Source organism: Danio rerio, chromosome 23 (assembly GCF_052040795.2).
Source record: "Danio rerio strain M-AB ecotype USA chromosome 23, GRCz13ab, whole genome shotgun sequence".
NCBI lineage: Eukaryota > Metazoa > Chordata > Actinopteri > Cypriniformes > Danionidae > Danio > Danio rerio.
The window spans coordinates 19,724,781-19,750,636 of record NC_141043.1 but is presented as its reverse complement, the minus strand read 5'-3'; the positions used below and the strand labels follow the sequence as shown (position 1 = coordinate 19,750,636).

General features: G+C 34.1%; 2 protein-coding genes across 5 annotated transcripts in view; both read left to right on the top strand.

The window, feature by feature from the left end:
• Nucleotides 1–3,280: 3,280 nt before the first annotated feature.
• Nucleotides 3,281–10,344, top strand: fkbp1ab (FKBP prolyl isomerase 1Ab). 3 transcript variants are annotated; one of them, XR_015522787.1, is made up of 5 exons: nucleotides 3,281–3,362; nucleotides 3,463–3,510; nucleotides 6,673–6,785; nucleotides 6,930–7,536; nucleotides 8,163–10,344. XR_015522787.1 is itself a non-coding variant. In XM_087305589.1 (4 exons), exons 1-4 carry the CDS (start codon nucleotides 3,326–3,328, stop codon nucleotides 7,056–7,058), a joined length of 342 nt encoding a protein of 113 aa, XP_087161715.1. In that variant the 5' UTR covers nucleotides 3,281–3,325; the 3' UTR covers nucleotides 7,059–10,344.
• A 3,050-nt stretch (nucleotides 10,345–13,394) lies between these two features.
• sdcbp2 (syndecan binding protein (syntenin) 2) overlaps nucleotides 13,395–25,856 on the top strand; it is a 33,563-nt gene continuing 21,101 nt past the window's right edge. Inside the window, exon 1 of one of the 2 annotated variants that reach the window (NM_212691.2) lies at nucleotides 13,395–13,590. The gene's annotated coding sequence lies outside the window, so the exon portion shown is untranslated. The remainder of the gene's footprint in view (nucleotides 13,591–25,856) is intronic. The other variant, XR_015522648.1, reaches the window with a different exon arrangement.

Sequence of the window (25,856 nt, the reverse complement as noted above, 5' to 3'; positions counted from 1 at the left end):
CTCCTGTTTATGTTGTTATTTCACTTTAAATGCAAAGAAAATAACCTATTTGTTGTGCAGAGAGTAAATATTACTGAAACTACACACGTGATAAAAAAGCTCATTTTAGTTGAAAATTTCAGACAGCACTTAGAGGTTTTAGCATTTAAACTCTTCATATATATAGTACTAACTAGGAAAATAAGGAGACAAAACTTTGAAGTTGGCTTTCGAAGGTTTTAAATAGGCTAGTTCAGAAGAGTTTCTAATATATTTCTGCCATGATTAAGTACAGAGCTAGGATATTTGTTACTAAAGTTTTATCTTTCAAGTCGGATTTAACATATTTAATAAAAACTTTTAGCATGTAGAATGTTTCTACTATGATTCATCACATTGTCCCAAATAGACAGACAGACACATATATGTTACTAGCAAGTATTACCAAGTTTCTGGCATGATTTAAAATAGCAATGCTAAAATGTAGCATTTTTGCATGTACAGTCACATAAATAGCATGATTTAATACACTTCAAAAAGAAGGGTTTAGGACAAAGCATGATTTAACATACTGCAATTTTTTTTTTTTTTTTACATGGGAGGGATGTGCAATATTTAAATTAAATATACTTGTAAGTATTTTATTATTATAGTTAGTCATTGAGAATTCAGTCATTTGTATTTTCCTGCTCAAAAAATAAAAAATAAGTAAATAAAAAATCAGGAATCAGTTATGGTGGTGCTATGTGCAAAACAATCTTAAGCGGAAGCGGTTATCAAATAGCTGTACTACTCTAGAACTAAACTTGAAAATTAGCTAATGTTAGCTTTGTTTGATTCTTTTGGGTGAAGAAATCAGTGAAATATCTGTTCTTCAGCAGTTAATCTTTATTTTTTGCAAAATCGAACCAACATTTCAGTTGGGCTGGGCTGTATGACATTATCTTTTTGGCACTGGGCTGTATTACAGCATATATTTTTGGCACTGGGCTTTTTAAGAATTAAAGCCTGGATGAAGTCTGAATGAAGCAGTGACCTCCGGGACAAGACTGCTGTTGCAATTGCTGTCCTCTGGTCTACTTTTTCACATACCTAAAGCTACACAGACCCTTACAATATGTGTGCATCCCAAGTTGCGTACTTGCACAGTATTCTACGCCATTTTGTAGTATAAATGGTGTGTGCAGTGTATTCACAGTCAGAGAAAATTCTAAAAAGTGTACTTGAAATACCTGGATGATGTATTTATTCAAACATGAGTAAGGAATGTTGAACACTCACTGGTCACAGATTTGCTCACGCAGTTGAAGTGAAAGGAGCTATAAGTAGTAAAATTGGATTATTTTGCATTGTGCAAGCAAAAATAAAAAGGCCCTATTTTGTAAAGTTCGTAAAATATTATTAAGACTTCCATTTGGATAACTCTAAACCCATACTCTATGGCTGAGCGTGTAAGTGCACAGTTTATACATACTGTACAGTGTTCATTTGGAATGCAACTAATGTGTTATTGCCCCCTGCTGGACATTTTACACACTACACATCTGACATACATGAAACATGAAACATTATGAACTTACACACTATGTACCATCTATGAAAATATAATGTAATTTACACCCGAATCCTTTCAAAGCGTTTACTCTCTGAACTGACATAGGCCTACAGCTTCAAAGAGATATAGGGGCATAGGGATGAGCCCTTCTGAATGGAACGCACTGATGTGACACCAAACAACTCCTTTGTGCAAAGGTTCAAAGTGTCTTTCTGTTGTACCCTTCTAAATTCTTCATCCTGAAGAGCCTTTTACAGTGACCAGTTTTGAGCACTTGAGATTGGAATGACACTTCAATATGGCAGCCCTGAGTGTTTTTCACTCTGCAGTGCCTCTCGGAGAATGATCAAGATGAAAAGTCCTGACACCATTGTTTATGAACAAGATATTCAAATGGCTTTGTTATGTTTTCATAATGACTCTGTACCTTTTTTCCAATGCAATAAAGTCAGATTTTGGTGGCACCTCCTGAAAATACTCAAGACAGCACTATACTATTTGCACAGCCATTTGAAAACTACAGAAAAGTTAGACATTACTGCATTTAGTAAGGTATCTGAGTACAAGACAATGAATATGTATGTTTCACATTTTTACTGCATTTGCTCTTTGCAATTCTAATTTATTCACAGCAATGTGCAAAAGAATCAATACACCCTTATTTACAACAAACATAAACTCTCTTTGGGTAGAAATGTGCACAACTGTAAACAATATCGCAGTACATATTGGAACTGAACTTACAACATACATAGGTCTGTAATAGGTCATTCATGAAATTGTTCAATTTAGAAGACATTTTTCAATTTTAGACATTTAGATGACTATTAGTTTTATATGAAATGACTATTCAGCATCCACAAGTTTAGTTAATTTTGACTGGCATGATATAACACATGATAATGTTCATGTGTGAGCAATTTACAGCAGAGAGTTGTATGAAAGCAATTGATGCATGTTTAAAAGCATTTACAATTTGTTGGAAGAAATGAGAAACTGCTACTGATATGCACAAATGGCTAATCGTTTTGAAAAATGCATTAACTTTTGTGCAAATATAAATAGTGTTGTGAGAAATGCACCAAAGTGACTGAGAAAAAAAAAATCATTTAATAACTTAGGCTACTTAACTTTGCCGTTTAGTACGAATTACACAAAGCATTGGGTTAAAGTGGCCAATCCTGTTCCTGGTGAGCCACCTTCCTGCAGATTTCAGTTGCAACCCATATCAAATACACCTGCCTGTAATTGTCACGTGGTGTTTAGGTCCTAATTAATTGGTTCAGGTGTGTTTGATATGGGTTGCAACTGAAATCTGCTGGAAGGTAGCTCTCCAGGGACAGGGTTGGCCACCCCTGGGTTAAAATAATCCAACATTTTTGATGGATGGATGGATGGATGGATGGATGGATGGATGGATGGATGGATGGATGGATGGATGGATAGATAGATAGATAGATAGATAGATAGATAGATAGATAGATAGATAGATAGATAGATAGATAGATAGATAGATAGATAGATAGATGTTTCCTACTTTCCACACCTCATCAAGATATAATGTTTCTTGCATGATTTAACATGAACGTTCCTCACTCGTCATCACTGGTCATATTTAAAGTGACTGGGTCAGTAAAGTAGGGTTTATGTTAAATTAGCGCGATGCCATTGGTCCCTTTGGCCGTCCTCTCTTCGCGGTCACGTGACCCGACATCATCACTCCTCTGCTCAAACAGCTGTGATTGAGGCAGTGTGCGGTTAGGCTCTTCAGAGACACACGAGCGGGACAAAATGGGAGTGGAAATCGAGACCATAACCCCCGGAGATGGTAAAATTACCCGCTACAGTTTCTACAAGTATTTGTTTGTTAAGTTGCGTGCATTTAACAGCATTATTCCTGTTTCCTGCTGCTGGCGCTGCTTTTACAGGGAGGACTTTCCCCAAAAAAGGACAGACATGTGTGGTGCATTATGTTGGTGAGTTGAAATTCACATCATTTATGTTAATGGGTGAAATGATTTTGTATTCTTGTGATAGTTTATTAATTTTAGTTTGGGTTAGAATTTTTAAAAAATGGGAGAATTATGTTTAAAATTACTCGATTTAAACAAATGGTCGCATCTTTCCAAAAAGAAGTGCAATCAGAGGTTAGAAAACACAGTCATATTTAGAGTCGCAATAAGATCAAATATAGTCTAGACAAATCAAGCCATTGTGCATCATTAGTTGTGTATTGTTTGCACGCAGTGGCATTTGTCCGCAGATGATCCTCGTCTGACAGCTGAGACTGAGCAGATTTAATAGACGCTCGAGTGATTCCGTCTTTGTTGGATCGCGTCGGAGAGACGGATTATCGCTGTCTGGAGTGACTCGACCCCTGGGATGTTGTGTGATTGCCGCTTAATCGTTCAAACTAACTAAGAAATCTCCGTCTGGCAGGCAGATTATTTGATGAATAATAGGTAATTTAAATTTAGGAAGAATTTATCAAGGCCATTACACAGTTTAAAGAATTTATCAAGGCCATTACACCGTTTAAAGATTGTTTTTACATACAAAATGTCGACCTTATGAAACACTAATATAAATTCATAGATTTGATATAAAAACTGATATAATGTAAAATTGTACCAAATGTACCCTCGTCTGTAATTTCCAACTTGCATCAGGCTACATTGTTTCTTTTTCTGCTTTATTTGCATTACATGCATTATCTTTCATTTATTTTTCTTCATACAGAGAAAGAGAAAAAATATTTTCAATTTGTGCAAGACAACATTACAGTTTTTGCATATTATGTGGCCAGTTTATTATAATAGTTATTATTTTGACTAACTAATGACTGTCATGTTGTTTACTGCACTTTCAAAAAGTAATAACAGTGTAATTGTAGTGATTAACTTTTATTAATTCAGAATGCAACACTGGAAAGTTTCGATATTTTACCCTAATAACAAACCCAACCCAAACTAAACTTCAACTTTAGGGTCCCAGCTTGGCTATCATTAAATACAGTTAAAGCCTCCATCTTTTTATAATGAAGAAAAAATGTAAATAAAATACAATAAAAAATGAATAGGTAAATTCAGTCAGGGTGACGCGGTGGTGCAGTGGTTAGCACAATCGCCTCACAGCAAGAAGGTTGCTGGTTCGAGCCACGGATGTATCAGTTGGCATTTCTGTGTGGAGTTTGCATGTTCTCCCCATGTTCACGTGGGTTTCCTCTGGGTTTCCCCCACAAGTCAAAAGACATGTGTTAGGTGAAGTAGGTAAGCTAAATTGTCTGTAGTGTATGTGTGTGAATGAGTGTGTGGATGGATGAATGGATGTTTCCCAGTGATGGGTTGTGGCTCGAAGGGCATCCGCTGTGCAAAACATATGCTGGATGAGTTGGTGGTTCATTCCACTGTGGCAACCCCAGATTAATAAAAAGAAAAAGAATGAATGAATATTCAGTCAATATCACATTTACACTGTCACAATCAGTATATTTTTCACACATTTATTACTGTTTTATTTCCAAACAGGTTAAGTACTTGAGTCATTTTTATATTATAGCTTTAGCTTGTCTATTTGCTTGTAAGACATTTTTTTTCAAATAGGGCCACTCAAGCAAGTTCTACTGCCCATTCTTGAAGGAAAGGGACATCTTTGATTTCAAGCTCTTAAGAATTATTTGTCTGCAAATCAGTAAACAGGTTTGGACCTAGGAGTTTATGAAAACAGTGTAATTGTTCATATACCAGAAAATCTTGTCAAGTGTATTTAAAACAAGAAAAAACATAATAAAGACTTTAAGATGTGCAGATGTTAAGTGCAGACACAAAACACGAATTATCCGTTATTCAACTTATTTATACTTCATTATTTCATATACTTCATTTTTATCTGTTTGTCAGCAAAGACATTTTTCAAAAATGTAAACACTTGTTTAATTGTTTCATAAAAAGGTGGTTCATTCCACTGTGGTGACCTCTGATTAATAAAGTGGCTAAGCTGAAAAGAAAATGATTGAATAAATTTACATAAATATATATGTTATGCTGAATGAACATTATTTCACCTATAATTTGACAGTTCTTATTAAACTGATTTTAAACCTTAGTTACTTTGCATTCACATTAAGATGCTACACACACACGCATACATATATATATATATATATATATATATATATATATATATATATATATATATATATATATATATATATGGCAAATAAATAAATGTTTCTCAATTCCAAGAACGCAGAGAACTGACTTGCGTTCATGTGGAGACCGGTCTTGCCAGGAACTCATGAGGCCGCGAGGGCAGAGAACGCGTCCTTTGAGAAATGGGATGCTGCGTTCTTCCTGATGGTCACGTGACATTTACGCGTTTTAAATGGAATTTTTTTTAACATTACAGCACTCATACAACGATTTATTGTTTCCCCCCTGTTCAAAATATATACTTTGCATAAAAACATTATAAATATACTCTGCACAATATAAATAAAACACATTTTAATACGAATTTCAGCAAACAAACACGCTTAATGTGTTTATTCCTTTATTAAGATATTTATGTTAATGTTTACGTTCACCGTTTCATTTAGGGGAAACTCCCGAGGTAAATAAGTTACATCTCTGAACTTTAATAATGAATCTAAATAAAATGCTGCACTTCCCACCTCCAGTCGCAATGACTTCTGGGACTTCCAGAGCAAGTTCGGTGCTCAAGTCTGCATCAGTGCGTTCTCGATATCAAGAACACATCCGGGAAGTTTCACGCATCCTCCGTTCTTGCGGTCTTGAGTATTGGAACTGAACTTTGGTAGCTGATGATGACGTTGCACGAGAACAAGAGGACGCTAGACCGCTGAAGAACGCATATTGAGAAACAGCCATAGTTTTTTTGTTAATGAACAGATTAGTGGTCATTTTCTGCTTGTTTCATGTTTATGTAAATATACACCACAACATTTGCCTTATTCCTGAAAGAGATACATCTCTCATATCCTGGTAATTTGCTTCTATTAGACGTGGACGGAAAATCCCCTCGAGAGGACAGAACAATAATAAAGTAGTGCATTTATCTGATGCTCAAACCTCATTTCCTGTTTTTCTGGCCTTGTCCTTCTATTCTCAAATTTTCAGGCTCCCTGACAGATGGACGGAAGTTTGACTCTTCCCGTGACCGTGACAAGCCATTTAAGTTCAAGATTGGTAAACAGGAAGTGATTCGTGGCTGGGAAGAAGGTGTTGTGCAGGTGTGTAATGGTGCTTTTTTCACTTAGAAAATCATAAAAAAATGAGTTCTTACTGAAATCTACCACCACCTATTCTGTCAATCTGCTGATAATACAGTATTTAAATGTAATAATAAATAACAGCTATATATGTGTGTCTTTTAGATGAGCGTTGGACAGCGTGCAAAGCTGACCTGTTCACCTGATTTTGCCTATGGTAATAAAGGCCATCCTGGGATTATTCCCCCAAATGCAACCCTCATCTTTGATGTGGAGCTTCTCAGTTTGCAGTGATCTACTAGTGCTTTTCTTCATTTTTGATTATTTGATAAAAGTTTCAAGTGCCAGAAGGTTTTGTGTTAACATTGCAAACTTAAATAAATCAGGTTAAATCTTTTTATTTATTCAGCATCCCACCCTCACACTTTTAGGCACATTTTAATAAAGGCATGTGGTACGTTTTATAATAGAGGCCTTGTTTCCACTTGGTATGAACATGTGCTTAAGTTATCCAATCACATGTGTAGATGCATTACTAATTTTTCTTCCTATTATTAAATTCAGATACATGTCTCATGATGAAAAGTAGCACTCAGTGCAATCCACAAGTGCTATTGAATGAATTAACTCATGCTAGTTGATTAAACAGCGTGTATAAAAAACGATGTGGAAGCCAACTATGATTTTCTGTATAACACACTTAAAAATGACAATCACTCATTTGTCAAAAGTCAGAAAGTATGTGTTTTTTGGGTAAAATTTTACAATAAAAGTACATAAATAATGATGTATTAATATGTAAACTAAACATTACTTTATTATGAATAAATGATGAGTTAAGACGCTCGCTAATCATGAACTCATGAGTCACATGAGTTTATGTGTGAATAACTTGTTAGTACATGTTTGTTTGTAAATGAATGTATCATTTACCACATTATCTTATGCTTAATTTAACCATCTTAAACTCATGACATAATTATATCATGATATAGTTATATCATGACTTTACTTAGAGGGGCACATCATCATTATCTACTTGTGAGCTCCTTACATCAGTCTAGTGCGCTTACACTTAATAACAATAGAAAAGTGTTCTGTCAACATCAACATGAACAGTTTAAACACAGGAGTTCATGAGTAGTTTAGGATGAGTTAACCGTCACTTCAAGTAAAGTCATGAACTAATTATACATTAGCATATCATGAGTTTATGTTGGTTACATTTAGCTTATACTTAAACTTTAATTAATATGTTCAGTTACAACATGTTCTAACAAGTAATTAAGGTTGCCGTTATTTACACATGAACTCTTATGACTCATGTTGTAGTTAAAGTTAGTTCATGATTAGTGCGCCTCTTAACTTATCATTAAATCATAATAAAGTAATGTTTAGTTTACATATTAATACATTGTTATTCATGTACTGTTATTGTAAAATGTTACCATGGCATGCAGTCAAATATGATTTTCACAATGAAAGCATAATGCAATCAAATTGTGTTTTTGAGTACCTTCTTCAGAAACGTTTGAAACATGTTAGATAATATTTACACCTGTATTGATGGTAATGCATTTTAATACCAGGTGTAAACAGGAACGTAATTCTCACCTATTATTTGGTCACATTACATTAGGAATTATTTATGAACATTTTAATTCAATCTAACATTCTTTCTTTGTAATTTGTACCTTCTAAATGCCTAAATCCTTGCAAAGTCTTAAATCCTTAACTTGAATCCTTATAGGAGACCTTTTTACTATAGAGTGTCCCCACTAGTTTTAGCTCAAAATACATCACACACTATTTATTATAACATGCAAAAACAAAAACTCTTTTTTTTTAAAAATGCAAATTATCTTCTGTTCTCCACCCCCTTTCCAGAAGTGGGCCTTTACAGCTTGTGTCTCAGACGCTCTGAAGGCTAAACTGCTGTTTGGTTTTATTATGTATATTGCTCTCACTTGACATTGCAATTATTCATCATTATGAAAGTTTACTATCTGCATGCATTTTAAAGCCTTGTCAGTTTGAACACACATCTGAGGTGCACGTAAACAGCTGAGACAAAAACTATGTTTATGTTAGATCTATGTATTAACGTGACAAAAGTGTAATATACAGTGCCTACTGCAGTTTGAACTGTTATTATAAACTAAACTACAGAACTGAAAAGCACTTGCTGTTCTTGACTGAATAGCTTTAGTTGATTAACAAGATTAGGTTTCAGTGATTTATTATTATTGATCTAGGCTGATTAGGCAGATCATTAGTGGGTGGGGCTTGTGACATCATAGTTGGGGAAAATGAGGAACAGTGTTTTCAGACATTGCTTTTGATTCAATTTCACTATTTATACACACTGTGAACAAATCACCATGTGAATAGGAGTTTCACATAACAGGCCGGCTCCAGGGCTGAGTTTGGACACCCTTGGTTTAAATTGTAATCTTTTGTGATTTCCTTCACACTGTGATTGATGTTGGCTTGAGAGCAAGTAATAATGTGACTGTACACAAATCAAATGTCAAAGTCACTATCTTAAACTATGAATTAATATCAGAAAAAAAAGAAATTGATCTCAATGAAGTTGTTCTGGGGAATTTAAAAAAATATATATTTATGTTTTACATTGATAATCAATACATCCAAATAGTATTTTCAACATTTTAAATCAACCAAGTATGTAACTGTCTATTTAAAATTGTTTGGATGGAACAGATGGATTTACACTAATTTCGATTGGTACAAGTTCTTGTACAGTTCTTGAATAATCCTTGTGCCTCCCTGTATGTTTGACACCAGAATACCACAGGTTTTTGTAAATTTACAGTTTGACCATATGAACTGAAAATGTGCCATCAAATCATTTAATCGCTGTATGATAGACCAGCCTGACATGAAAATTAAGAAGTGATACTACTACTATTTCTGTTCATTTCTTTTTTCTTTACTGTATTTTGTTAACATGCAGCTCTTTGTAAATGATTTTAATGTGTTTACAGTGCATTTTTTTGTGTGTATGATTCGGCTATGTAGTTGAGTAGGTGGCACATTTGGCACCAGAGCAATGGATGCATGCCAGTGCTTAAGGATTTTGTGATCATGTTTCCCTCACTGGTATTGTCTCATTAACTCTCTCAATACAATCAGTTATTTACTAATGTAATACATGGGCACTTGTGTTCAACTGAGCTGGAACAATTTGTTCTCAGTGATAGAAAATGACTGAAAAAGAAAACTGTGGGTTGTGGCAGACTGTGTCCTGTCAGACTACGTGCCATTAATATATTCTGATGCTAAATTGTTAGCAGCCATTAGTTGTTAATGTAGACCATGTTGCCTAGAAAATGTATTTAATTAGACTGGATGACAATACAGTGACAGTACACTTTTTATGTATCGACAAAACATACATAATTCAGATGAAATCTGCAGGTGCATAAACACTTGAGTGGATGCTACTGATGTCTGTGATTGCAGGTCAAGCGTCAGATATACTGCTTTATTAGTTCTGTAATGCACTGTATGTATTGTCATAGAGACAAAAAAAAAACAATAAACTAATTAAATGTGGTATGAAGTGATTTTATTTGTTTTGGAAAACGTTGCTTTGTTTCAACATTTTTTTAGATTTCGCAATATTAACCCATGTGCATCATACTTTTGTCTTTCGTTTATTTTTTGTGCTTATTTTGGCTGTGCTAATGCAAAGCTTGGCAAAACTATGCATTTGTTATTAACATTAAATATTTAACTCTTAATTTTCTTTCATACATTACATCTCTGTTACACTATATGAAATATAGAATAGTTCCTCTTATAAATTTCAGGACAAAATTGTCCCTATTTAATCTTGAAACTCCATTTCATTCCAGAGCCTTTTAAGCAAAATTCTATTCAATCTTTGCTTAATAGGCTTTAAATGGTTGGTCCAGAGTGTATTTTTAAGGCTTGGTTGTGTTAATAAGATGCAAAGCAATGTGTGCTTCATTTGTAAAAAAAAAAATAATAATAATAATCAAATAATTTGTTCATACTTTGATAATATACAGCTACTCAGCTAACAATAAAATAACTATAATGTTTCCTAGTTTCCCCGAAAGACCCGCCCTCAAGAGGCTCTGATTAGTCAGCTAACATAATGTGCTGTGATTTGCAGATTGTCTCCACGTCGCCATTAAAAGCGTCATGCCTCTACACGCAAACGCTTTTGCGTTGTGTAAATATTGTCAGTCAAAGTAGCTGTTAGCCTTATCAGTTTGAGTCTGAATTAGACAGATAATGACACAAAGAAAGAACTCAGCTGAACCTCATCTGCTCTATAAAAAAAATCTGACAAGTGTCTTTCATATATATTCAGGTTATAAACATGTGTAAGTTCTTTTGCGAGTTTGTTATTTGAGATATAGAACGCAGGAAAAGCAGCTTTGACTAATGAAATTGTAGCTTAATTATTAATGGTGCCAAACCGCATTTCCCATTGTTTACATCCTTGTTTACGTCCTCGCTACAACATATCGTTAACAGTAGACACAATGCATTTAATAGATCAATTTCAACAAATTAAAATACCTACAGGTTGTGGCTCACAATCTACAGCTTCGTCTATTATGGTTGGGGCTGGGGCTGTGTGATAACACAATATTTGATTGTGGACGATCGAAATTACTGCACAATCTACTTTTTCAGAAAAATCACTGTATCGCCATATATTTTAAAATATTCTTAAACATACATAGTAAGAGTATATTTTAGATGGGGACATTAGTTTGGTTGTATTGTGGCTTTGTAATTTGAAAAATAGTCTTAAAAAATAAATTTGAAAAAGAATCGGGATAAAAATCATGATTACCCCAGAAAAAAATCGTCAAATTATATTTTTTTCCTATCGCCCACCCCTACTTGGAGCTGCTCCTTTGAGGAGTTTTTAGCCGAATTCAGCACTGATCTGGGAGAGATTCTGGAAGTTCTCCTTTGTCAAATGCTAGAGCTATATCTTTTAATAATTCTTTAGAACATAGTTAAAAGTAAATTGTAAGCACTTCTCTCTTTGTGTCGTGTCCTTTGGAAGCCCAAATACAGAAACAGAACAAGCTCTGCGAAAATAGCAGCGTTTGGGCGACATTTAAGCTTTCTCTGCTATCCACTTGTTAAGTCGTGATGTATGGAATACTGTTTCCGGGTCCAAGCCACTATTTAATTGAACTGAGAAAATGTTCGTTTATGGTCACTTTTTAGTCATATCTCACTTTAAAGTGAATTTTATATTAAGTCATGATGTACATGACAAAAATGAATCACTTTCTGGCCATCGAATATTAAGCATGCATATACATGTTGCGATCGTGATTTTTAAAAGTATTACATCGCTTTGTAGACCTTTTATTATTACCATTTGATAAGTCTCCCCATGCAGTTTGATAGAGCACTTGGACCCGGAAGCTGCTTTGCGTCATGTCACACTTAATAAGTGGATAATATTACAGCGCCTCTGGCCATGCCCCTTTGCTGTGCACATGGTGAATGCACGTACCCTGAAGCGTTTGTGATCTCACTAGCCTGGATGTATTTTTTTGGTAGTCCCCAAACTTTGCTTTAGGTTTTGCTAACTCTATAAAACCCAATGTCTCGCTTTGCATTGTACTCTGAGCATTCATTCAGAGATGTTTATGTTTACACAGCTAGATTACACTTCAGCTAAAGTTTAAAGTATGATACTGTAGTTGACCACCCCTTTAATTTTGTTGACAAGGATTCAAAACTATTTACAAATAATTATTTTGCCACAAATTCTTCAGGTTTGTTTTATGAAAGAAATAATCACATTCTTCTGAATTTGAGCACTGGAGGCCAAATCAATTTAAATGATGTAATTATAATTATCTGGGTGTGTTGGCATCTATGTACTGAGAAACTATGCTGGTAAAGAAAACCATATCAGTGAAAATGCAACAACATATATAAACATGACACCTTTATATTTTTGACTAATATGTTTGTCCTCTCTATATAATTTGTTTTTAATTGATATGCAAAGGTTAATTTATTCTATGGGTACTGTAAGTTCATTGGAATTTATTTCTAAAAATCTAATTATTGTGATGACTTTAAACTTAAGTTCATGTTTCCAAAAAATTTTTAATTAAACGTTATTAACATGGGATCTTTTTATGAGTTGAAATAATGGTTAACTTTAAGTTGGGTTTACTCATGATTACTTAACTTACACTTTGCTTGAACAAAATTATGCCAGCAGGTAAACCTTTGTTTAACCAACAATCTGTACAAACCATAGAGCATTATACACTCTCAAAAGTCGTTGTGTCAACTTGTGTCAAAAAAAAGTATTTCATGATCCAGCTGTTAAATAATATTGGAAAAACTGATACATTGATCAGTTTTTCCAATTTTACTGATACATTGATCAGGCCACCACTCAGTGCCTCAAGAATCATTTTTACAGTATCTGTTCATGGTAAACCATTAATAACTAGAGTAACTGTTACCATGGTAGTTGTTGGCAGTGAGGGTGGCTGAGCTAAAGTTATTGAGTAATAAATATATAAATAGAAGCTTCAGCCCTACCTTCTGTTAGACCAATAACGTCACAAAAAAGGCTGAGGATTGCAGGAAGTAAACAGCTACTAAACCACAGAAACTCAGTCACGCACTTTACTCTCGATCACCTCCCCTTCTCAGTGTTCACTTCTGCTCCAACCTAAAGAGGAAAGGGTCCCGTTTACTGTGCTCGGCTTGTTTACATTCCTTCTCATCACATTAAACCCATTTCTTCAGAAGTCGCTTGTTTGAAAGCAGAAAGGTAAGACGCGATGATCTTTAGTATAGATGTTGTTATTTTAGTTGTCGTTGTGAGCGATTTTATTTTATACAGTCAGGTAACGTTATGTGGCTAACCGAAGCTAAACTTAACCAGGCTGCTGCTAACACACACAGACACACACACTCGCACACACACGAAGAACAAAGACATGCTTGTGCTAACTTCACCTGATTCGTCCTTCAGTTATATTTTGTTTATTTTATTTAGATGCTATTTTTGTTACACATCACGTGGTCATTAATTAAGGAAAGGGAAATGTAACTTTATTCGTGAAATTAGCATTGTTATGCGGTTGCTAACGGAGTTACCGTGACTAGCTCGAGAGCTAAACACAACACAAACAGATAAAAATGCTTTAAATCTGTTCACTTTACGGTGAAAAGCAGATTTATAATACCTTGCTTTTTGTTTTAAACCCGTTGGCAGTCGATTTTCGCTGTTGTTTATGTTTTGGGAATTTTAATGCAGAATATATTTACAAATAAATAATCTTGTATAAGTTACCTCAGGTTTTCATTCACATGACGTTAGATAACGTTATATAGAGAAAGCTAAATCACACTTATGTTTAACTTTCTCTTTAAATGAACGTTTAGTAGGTTTGTATGCTCGTGTCACATCGTTCATTATTCGTCACTGAATCACATGAGATGTTATAACTTATGTAGATAAATGCCACATACAATTCAGTCATATTTTTCTGTTGATCTCGCATATGGTTAATTAGATCGATGTTTTTAACCCTACGATTCGTCATTGAAATGTGAAACCACGTCCTGCTTGTTTCTCGAGAAACAAGATTTATTTTCGGTTCCACCTTTATGTTTAAGTTAGTCTACAAACACGTAATGGAAAGAACTGAATTATTAATGACCGAATGGAGGAAAGCAAACTTAATGAAAAAAGGTTAATGAGTGATGCTGACCAACATGTAAAGACTTAATTACGACCTAGTTTTCACTTAGTTTTATGGATGAAGGGATTTTCCCACATGATGACAACCGTCCATTGGAATAATCTAACGTTACATCATAGTTGGTCACGAGTAGGTTTTGTGAAATAACGGATTTATATTGCTAACAAACATATCATTGTGAAATTACATTTTCCCAAAAGCTGTGGATTGGATATTTCCGCTCGGATCCTTTGCTGGACTCGGTCAATAGAGTTACAGACTGTTGCCATGGGAGAAACGTTTATTATGCTCAGCACTCATCCAGTCTGCCTGGAAATTAGCTTTGCCCAATTCTCCCCATACCAAAGGCCCCTCACCCACTCAGCCGGACAGTTATCCACTGGTTTTGTCCCCAACTTTAGTTTGCTTTGTAGATTTGTTCTGCAATTGCAAGTTAAGTAATCCATGTTTAGGAAATGATGTCTGAACTTAAGCTTTTGGATGATCATGCCTTAGATTTGTGTGAAACTTTCCATAATGTTGGAGTTATTCAGGCTTATACTATACTATATTTAGTTTTTTTTATACTCTGGTGTTTTGGTTTTGTATTGGGTATTAAAAAGCTTAATATTATGATGAATAAAAATCATTTCATTTAGTATTTTTGTTTATTATTTTATTTGAACAGTTAATAATTTTTCAGTTTTTATTTATTTTATAAGTCGACATAAAAAGTCAATAATTCATGCAAAGAGGCTTTATTTCTTTTATACGTTTTGTTGCGGAAATTGTCAGATTTTAGTTTTTTTTTTATCATTTTATATATTTTTTTAGTATACTTAGATAATTTTATGGTATTAAATTGCATTAAATTATTAGTTTTTTTACTTGATGTCTGGACCTTTTTTGTTTATTTAGATTTGTTTTACTTTGCTGTTTTGGTTTTGTATTTGACCTATTGGTGTCTAAAATATGAATACAATTTTTTTCATTTGAGTATTTTTGCTTATATTATTTTAACAGCTTGTAAATCTTTCAGTTTTTCTTTAAAGTAAATAATTCATGCAAAGAGGCTTTATTTCTTTTTTGGACTTTTTTTTTGTAAAATGATGTCATATTTTAGTCAACAATTTATGTTTTGCATATTTAGATAGTTTTATGATATAAAATTACATCAAATAATTAGTTTTTTCTTTGTACCATGATTGGAACATAGTTTTTTGAAAATAAACTTTTTGAACATGATTAGTTTTGTTTATACTCTGCTGTTTTGGTTTTGTATTGGAACTATTGATGTCTAAAACATGAATAAAAATTATTTCATTATATATTTGTGCTTATATTATTTTATTTCAACAGCTACCAAATCTTTCAGTTTTTATTTAAAGTCAACATGAAAGTAAATGATTTATCCAAATAGGCTTTATTTTTTTCTTTTAAACTTTTTTTTTTTGGTGAAATTATGTCATATTTTAGTCAACAATTCATGTTTTGTATAGTTAGTTTTATGAGATTAAATTACATTAAATAATTATTTTTATCACTTTTGGAGCATAGGCCCATGAAAGAAATTTTAAGCAGTACAATTAAAAATACTGAATGTTTGATCTCTTTTTAAAAATGAAAATTGCTTTATGAAAAACAAAAAACAAACATTGTGTTTAAAGGTTTGGTTCAAAAAATAAATACACAACAACACATAATTTGTTATGAAATGGATATTTTTACACATATTTTAGTCAAAGTCATAAGTCCCAACAAGTTTGGGGTTAAAAGACAAGCTTTGTTGACTAAAAAAATAAATTAAATTTTGTGTGCAGAACCATTAATTTTGTTGCCCTTCCTTTGTGTTCATGTGGCAAGTGCCAAAACTAGAACTAAGTTATGCAATATGCTTCTTCAAATCAGATCACAGTTTAATTCAGAATTAAGTTTCGTTTCACTGCAACTTCAATAAAAAAAACACTGATAACAGGTGTTGACTTCAGATGACTTCCAGCCTGAATGATGAGATTCCCCGTCGATGCCTGCTTGATTTATGGCCCACTTTATGTCCAGTGGATTCACTTCATTCCTTGCGAGTAGATGAACTAGATTAAGCTCCCAACAATAGAAGCACACATGTCTGCAAGAAAATTACTCCATCTGTCCACTATTTGGAGACATCTCTACTTTATTGGAGTGCTCTTGACAGGAAATAATGGGCCATTGGTGACATTTTTTGGGGATGAGAGACAGTGTTTGTGGAGCCACTTGGATATATTTAGTGCCCGTTTCTGGCGTCATTGTGGTTTTGGTTGAATCGTCAGAGCGGATATTTGAGCGCATGCGTTTGCTTTCACAGACTGAGAATGATGGGATGAGGCGGGCGAATGTGTTGGTTTGCGCGAGCTGTTCTGTGTGCAGTAGTGTGGGAGTTTATTCATGAGCCTGTGGGCGAAAGTTGTCTTTTCATGGTCATGTCTGTCTGAGAATGTTTCACAGATTTGTGTGATATGGCGATGTGTAGGAGCATGCAGAGCTTTGAATCTGCCATCATGGAATAAGGAGCTCCAGTGCCTTTAATCTGGTTGGAAAGCCAGTATGTGCCTGCTTCATCCTTTAGGGCCTGTTTGTGCTAAGAACAGGAACCTTATAAGCCCTTCTTTGACCTTTGGACCAAGTGGATTAAAGAATAGTAAGGAAGGGTTACGTTGGTATTTCCACTTTTGCTTGGGTTAGTATGGCACAATTACATGGCATGGCGCTTGCACCAGAATCCTCAGCATGGTTGGAAAATGCGTGCAGTGACTTTGGCACTCAGGAATGGCCACATGTCTGTTTTCTGGCTACCTGTTTTTTCCTGTTGCTGATCGAGCTTGCTATTTGAGCAAAGTTACCAATTTGATTTGGCAAAGTGGCTAAACATAACTTAAAAACAATAACTATTTCCATCGATAAACTTGCATACTAATATATACTTATATTAATTTTCTGTTCATTATAATTGCACACTGTAGTTTAACGCTTTGTGAACAATATTTTTTAAGCTTGATGAATTTTCCATTGTTTCCTTTCATGTTCATATGTAATTTATGCAAGCTCATTTTACTATATTAGATCAGAAAAATGATTATAATACAAACAACATCACCTCAAAGAATCAGCAAAATGGTTGGGAATTTAATAAAACACCAGGTGTAAAAGGGAATGTGTCTTGATAATTTTTTTTAAAGATGCTGCTCAGGTAACCTGGTATTTATCAGTATTTCACATAAACATTAAACACATTAATAATTCACACCTGCTTTCATATATTTATGAACGCAGAGTAATGTACATTACCCCTTCCTTGGGGCTTGTAGTCTAAAGTAATTTCAAATAGGGCTGCTCAATATAACGAAAAATTATTGTTATTGTGATAACAGTATATGCAATATCCATATCACAGGAAGGTGCATTAAATTCAGTTTATGTGCAAAGCATTTGTGTTCTACATACATTGGTTGTTTATCCAAATCTGACAAATCAGATGGGGTCTTTACTAAGGTTATCCACACCTTTTAAATAGGTTAGGTGATGGTAGGTAAACATAGAGCTGAAAATAAATAATAATGCTGGGAGACGAGAGAGGAAAAGGTCAACAGTCAATAAGAATCCAAATTTCTGCCAAGGTTTTCAGTAATTTGCAGTATTTTGAAGTCTAAACATTTGCATCTTGACTCAGAAAAATATCTATTAACTGTTTATTTATATATGATCATTACATAAAGGATTTTTAAAAAATTGCTTGTAAAATAGTGTTTTTTAAAGTTTATTATGTTATAAGAAATGTCATAAACGCAATACTCAAAAACATTGCATATTTTTCCAGTATTGTGCAGCCTTAATTTCAGACACACTCTGATTTCTAAAAGAGGGTTTTGAACTCAAAATTGTTAGTCTTAAATCCTGTTGTTTGATTGATTTGCAAACATGGAAAATGAAAGGCTTCACTAACTTTATCTTTGGTTATGATTACACTTACGCCCAGTTGGACTCTTTCAAACCAAAGTCTGTTGGATAAAAGTCTTTGGTTGACCCCAAGCAGGAGTCCCAATCAAGCGCTGAAAGTGACACTGAAAATTAAAATTGAATTGGCAAGCAATATATTACTCTTATTTGGCCTAAGGGTAAAATGTGGTTTACTTGTCAATGTTTTTATTTTTGTTAATTTCGGGAAAAAAACATTCTAATATTCACTCCATGCCATTACAGTGGACTTTATATTGTACATTTTCAAAAAACTATATTTATTGTTATTTTTGTAGCTCTAGATTTTTGTGTGAACTGGTCTTTTGAGACTTGAATACGTCTCCATTTGTACACACTGTATGTTTGTTCAGTTTCAGTCACTGGCAGTGCTTCAGTCACTCTCGGTCTAACGAAATAGTTCCTATTTCCTTTGTAATTTTGTTCATATCTCATTATTAACTATGCAAGATGTTTCTTTAGTTTGTCCTTTAATCATGTCATCCTACATTATTTATTCTTCTGAATACTTTAAGTTTCTTCCTTAAGAATAAATATATATTATATTTGCTTAGACTTTTTATCTTTACACCTAACACCATAGGGCAGTATGTAGATTGTAGCCTTGGTTTTTATTTTCATGGTGTTGTGGTAACACCTAATTCAAGGTTTAAGGTTTCATGCTGTGTTTGAGTTGAGCCGGTTTTCTGTCATTTCCTGGTTTGTTTTCTGCGGGTGTGACGTATACAGTAAGCTGACGATGTACAGCCAGTGTATTGTTGGCCCGAATACACAATACATCATGTGATCATTGTCATATGATTGTGACTAATGTCAGCCTCCATCAGTCACATGCTGCCATTATCTCTCTTCTTGGCCTTTCCTCTAGTAAGTTACAGATATCTCTGTCATAATTTTCATTCATTTTTTCTTTTGTGTGTTTAAGCAGTTTAATTTTTTTATTTTATTTTCCATTTTCTCTCTCTCTTCCTCTCTTTCTCTCTCTCAACTCAGTTCAATTCAAATTTACCAAAATTACATACAGTTGAAGTCAGAATTATTAGCCCCCATGTATATCCCCCCTAATTTCTGTTTCAACACATTCCTAAACCTAATAGCTTTAATAATTAATTTCTAATAACTGATTTCTATTATCTTTGCCATGATGACAGTAAATTTTATTTTACTACATATTTTTTCAAGACAGTAGTATTCAGCTTAAAGTGACATTTAAGGCTTAACTAGGTTAGTTAGGTTAACTAGGCAAGTAAGGGTAGTAAGGCAAGTCATTGTATAATGATGGTTAGTTCTCTAGACAATAAAAAAAAGGCGGCTTAGGGTAACTTATACATGTATTCATAGTAGGGATGTAACGGTATCAGAATTTCACAGTACGATAATACATTGGTATGGATGGCACGGTACGGTATTTATTGAATAATTTACAGGAAAAACAAAACTAATGAAAAGACTCGAAAAAAGTGGCAAAAGTGTTTATTTACCTTAGCACTGAACATATCGATGACATACAAATTAGCCATCTTTCTGTAAGTTTCGAAACAGGAACTTCAATTTTTCAATTTTAATAACAAAAACTATTAAACCACATAAAAAATAGTTTCAATTTAGTATTGTTGAAAACTCATCACATTCAACATTTAATCATTCACTCACTTAGATAGAGATGTTTTTTTTAAGGAAAATTATCATATAACTAATCTGGTAAAAGCTGGGATCTCTGGGCATGTCCCCTGCAACAGAAAAAAACCCTTCTTATTTAGGACTGAGGTTTCTGGGACAGAGAGATATGATTTAGCCAAGGTTGACAGCAGTGGGTAACGTTGCACATTGTCTTTCCACCACTTGAGAGGACAAGCCATGAGTGGGATAGAGGTCTCTTTGCAGTACAAGTCAATGTCTGCATCAATCTAAAGTGTGCTGTGCTAATAAGTGTGCTGTGTTCTGCAGGCCCTTATGACTGTTTTTAGTCGTATTCCCTGACTTATATTTCACCACAGTCTGGCAGTGCCTGCATATTGTTTTTTTCTTTGTCTGTCACCTTTTCTCTTTTTTGTATCTTTTTAGAAAGAAACTGAAATGCTTCCACACATCCGATTTAAAACCAGCTTTAGGTTCGATCATTTCCAGCTCTTTTTCTTCCCCGCTACTAGCAACACAATCCATTTCCGCATTACTGGATCTGTAACGACAACAAACCGCAAAGGATGATGGCCACGCCTAGGCTAATGGGAATTGTAGTTCCCGCTACCTCCCGTTCGCTTCATTCGCCTAAGCAAACTGTTCTCAGAAATATAGTTTTATTGAGTCATGCGCCTACGGTAATATTGAAAAAAATTACTATTGCGGTATGACGGTATTTACAATATTATTACATCCCTAATCCATAGTGTTTTATTTAGAACACAATTTAAATCTGGATTTATACACACACACACACACACACAGTATATATATATATATATTAGCCCCCTTTAGTCGCCTTTTTTTTTGATTGTCTAGAGAACAAAACCATCATTATACTGCTTTTATTCTAGCCAAATTAAAAACAAATAAGACTTTTTTTTTTCTCCAGAAGAAAAAATGTTATCGGAAATAGTGTGAAAAATTCCTTGCTCTATTATTTGGGAAATATTTAAAAAAGTAAAAAAATCACTGGAGGGCTAACAATTTTGAACTTCAGTTGTATGGATTGCCAAAGCATATGGGATGTTTGCATTAAATAGAACACAAAAACCTTAATTAAAGGTGAGTTATGCAAGTTTAATATAGTGGTTCAATTAGGTATTGCATTCCTGGATCAAATTAAATGCAAGTGCAGATTGTTTTAGGACCAGCATGAGTCTGACGATCGAGCCTAAAGGCTGATTTAAATCGTGTTCTAAATATAACATCTCAAATTGATATATTAGAAATGGCTTCTTCCTTGCAGCTGAACAACAGGATAAACTGGCACTGATCACCTCAGTTACACCTCAGCTGCTTTATTCAATGTTAAATGGCAACAGTATGAGTTTGAATGCCATTTTACATAACATTTGTTGCCATACTTCTAAAAGCAGCAGCAGATAGATAGTTAAAAAACATTTGAAATTGAACTTTGGGACTGTGGCTCACACCAGTGATTCAGCATGTACATTTAATAATGTTTAATATGTATTCATTAGATTATAAACCTTACCATTTTGTGAGTACATATTCTGTGCTTCTGAATGACTGTGTTTAAATTTCTGTGTTTTGTCAAACAGCCAAATTGCTTCTCATATCCCGACACGTAGCATGTTGTTTGGACACATGGTTACAATGTAAGCTCATGCTCTGCTCACTAGGGCTGCTCGATTTTGGAAAAAATCATAATCCCGATTATTTTAATCATAATTGTAATCACGATTATTTAAAACGATTATCAATTGTAGTCAAAATTATTATCGCTCCTAAGAATTTTTTTAAAATGAATATTCCCCAAATGATGTTTAAAAGAGGAAGGAATTTTAACAGTATTTTTTTCTTCTGGAGAAAGCCTTATTTGTGTTATTTAGGCTAGAATAAAAACAGGTTTAAATATTTTGAAACCCATTTTAAGGTCAACATTATTAGCCCCTTTAAGCAATACATTGTTTGATTGTCTGCAGAAGAAACTACTGTTATACAATAACTTGCCTATTTACACTAATTAAGCCTTTGAATCACACTTTGAATCTGAATGCTTGTATTTTGAAACAAATATCTAGTCTAATATTATGTGCATTGTGCTGTTATCATAGCAAAGATAAAATAAATCAGTTATTAGAAATGAGTTATTAAAACAATTATGTTCAGAAATAAGTTGGAAAAAAATCTTCTTTCTATGAAACAGAAATTAAGGAGGAAAAGGATTGCTGATGTTCAAGAGGGCTAATAATTCTGACTTCAACTGCATATACAGTTATTTCCACCCTGCTAAGGAAGGAGAAATAAATACAATAGATTAAAAATATGAAACAAACTGTGCTTTAAGTATCTTAACTTTAAGAAAAGCACTTAAGCTACAAAAGTCCTTTAGTCAGGAGCAGTGAGGTATTTTCTCCTTGTTGTTTGATTAATGATGAAAACAGAACGAGCAGGAATAGTGCGCTGTCACTTTAATGGTTTCTCTTTCACATGTATTTTGATTCTCAACTCGTTTGTTTTTTATACAAATAAGGGTTAATGTGAATAATCACTAAACACCGCGTTTTGACACCTATGTGACCATTAAAGCGCTCACGTTAAGATGACTTAAGATGACACACACAAACACACATAAACACACGGTCTTTCGCGCTGCAAAGTTACATTACAGCACATGCTTTTAGTAATTTGCACATGGAACTGAGCTTTGCATAGCAACAAATGTGTACAACTGGAAAGGAGGCGTATATGACGGATATCGGATTTTCGATTAATTGCACAGCCCTACTGTTATTTATGCTTGTAATATTTATTTTATTTGCTAATTAATAACATCCTCATTAGGGGTGTCAAAATTAATCGTTTCTTCGGTGCACCGGGATGAAGACACGGACAATTCGGTATTGGTTCAGTAATAATCATAAACGGTTATTACTGACGTCATTTACCTCATATGTGCTCTGTCGCGAGGGAGGCGATCGCGAGTATTTACAACGCTCTAACTACTTAAAACTCATAAACTGTGCACAATTTCACTGTGTGTGTTTGCTGGATCAGTCTTTCACTGACATATACAACAAAACCCCCTATTTCACTGAGATCGAGAGAATAAAAGTACTTAATTTCTCTCTTTCTCTCTCTCTCGCTCTGTCTCTCTCACACACACACACAGTGGCCCATTTGACCTGCTGGCGTGGCTTTTCTTCTCCTCTCGGCTGTTTTACAGCGTTACGTCTAGATAAAGAAACGAGCGCGTGTCTGCAGAGTTTTCTCCACCGTGTCTATTATACATCAGCTGTGAGATCGCCGCTGCCGCCTGCCGCTTATCAGTGTTGATCATCTGTGAAGAGCGCAGCACACAAGAGCCAATCGCAACCGTTTTTGTTGAGGGTGTGACCAATCAAATAGGTGTGAGAGAACTAGACAAGGATCAGAAATTGAGCTGGATATTTATATTTTTGTTTATATTATTTGCTTAATGCTCATTTTGTTTAAAGTTACGGTTTATATATCTGACTGTTTGTATTAAATTACAAAATTGTATTACAAATAATATATAAATATAAATATATCCATACATTTTAATACAAGAACTGCTGCTGTGAAGAAAATATAAAACTGTGTATGTGATGCACCAAAATATCGAATTGAACCGAATCGATGGCATGATAATCGTAACCGAACCGTGAGACTAGTGTAGGTTCACAGCTCTAATCCTCATGTGGAACTCTGAATCTTTGTCTCATTTTAGAGTCTGCTACTGTCACTTTTCGGTCACGAAAGCATGTTCTCAGAGCCTTTCTGATAGAATGAAATACACAGTTTTCCACCAAGGCAACCCAGGGGGCTGAAAAATAATTGGCTAAAGTGGCAGTGGGCGGGTTAAAAAACCCAAAACAAAGACAGACGCTTATAACAGACATTTTCAAAGAAGAATATCTGACATCAGCATTGATTTTTAGATAAACATGAATCTTCTCTTAGCACGTTTCCTAAAGATTTGCAAACATATTATGTCATTTTTATGCTTTAAAAGAGTCAAAAACTTACATACAGCACCTCTAATGTCATATTTAATAATTGACATTTCAGGATAAAACTAATAATACAAAATAATAATAAACAGTATATTTAACTATCATCACTTTAAGAGTCATTATAACAGTTTATGTGTGCATGTTTGTGTGTTGTTTGTAAGTGCATATCTCTCTCCCTCTCAAATTTCTGATTTACATTAAACAGAGCAAATGAAGACAAATGTGATGGTATTAAAGATTAAAATCTAATAGTAATAATAAGAGATAGAAGATTTTCAAGAATCAACTTTTTAGGATTCAATAATAAAAACAACAATAAATAATAATAATTATAATAATAATAGTGACATGTAAATAAATAAATCTTTCTAAAATAGTAAATAAACTATGCCTATCATTGAAGGGATAACACAATTTCTCTTTATGTCTTTTTCTCTCTCTCTCTCTTGCTGTCTCTCTCTCTCTCTCTCTCTCTCTCTCTCTCGCTCTCTCCCCCTCTCTCACTTTGCTCCATTTCCTTTCCCATTCCAGTAATGGATGTGTGTTACCAGCAAAGCACTTAAGGTTCTCATTGCTCCTCCTCTTGGAGATGAACAGCACATTCAGGCAGTGTTTAATGTTTCATTCTGTTTGGATATGAAGCATTGTCAGTGCTTTGGCTTTAAAGTGATGATTTCTGATGGGATGTTCTTAGTTAAATGTGGAGGTGGTGCTCAGGCGTTTCCTCTGTGAGTTCTGTTAATCATAAACTTTAGACCTCATTAAATTGCTTTTTATTGTATCATGGCAATTAAATTGTATACAACAAGTCATATTGAAAAATGTCCATATAGTGTTCAGTTCATAATAAAAAGTTTTCATTTATAGGCATGATAGTGAGTTGTCATTGGTGTGTAGTAGTCATCAATAGGCATGGGCTGGTATACGATTGTGACGGTATGATAACCTTGGATAAAAATATCACGGTTTCATGGTATCCTGGTATTGTGCTCACTGCTCTAAAATATATTCTTTTTTAAATGTCTGGGAACAATATATATATATATATATATATATATTTTTTTTTTTTTAAATTAATATTTTTTTTTGAAAGATTTTAAATATTTTGGAGCAGTAAACATGTCAGTCTAAATAATTCAAATGAATCATTGACTTCTGCTGTCTTCATTAGTCATTCTGCTGTCTTCATTGGTAAGGGAATTACAGAGAATTTTGGCAGTTTTAAAGCCTTTACTTCTCCAAACCGCGGTATACTTTGAAAACGGTTATCGTCCCATGCCTAGTCAACAACACTTAATGTCATGGATTGTATTTCATCATTTCTTGCATGACAATTAGGGTTGTGACGGTGAGGAAATTTCCCCACCGGTTAATCGACACGTGACAACACCGGTAATACCGGTATCACCGTGGGAGTGGGCGTTTCTTCATTTCCACTTTTTTCTGCTTTTAAATAGCTTATAAATGCGTGCGTATAATACTTTCACTTTCAGTTTTGCGGGAATTGCCAATTCGGCGTCAATTGTTTGAATGGACGAAAAGGAAACTACAAAAAAAATCCCTGTTATTAAACAAAACATAACTTTTATAAACATAACGAATAAAACACAACAATGCTACAGGCTGAAAAAACTGTGGAAGTTGGAACCACACAA

Coding starts and splice junctions, on each gene's coding strand:
- fkbp1ab (XM_087305589.1), top strand. CDS start 3,326: ATGGGAGTGGAAATCGAGACCATAACCCCCGGAGATGG. Junction 3,511..6,672: donor ATGTGTGGTGCATTATGTTG/GTGAGTTGAAAT, acceptor TCAAATTTTCAG/GCTCCCTGACAGATGGACGG. Junction 6,786..6,929: donor GGGAAGAAGGTGTTGTGCAG/GTGTGTAATGGT, acceptor TGTGTCTTTTAG/ATGAGCGTTGGACAGCGTGC.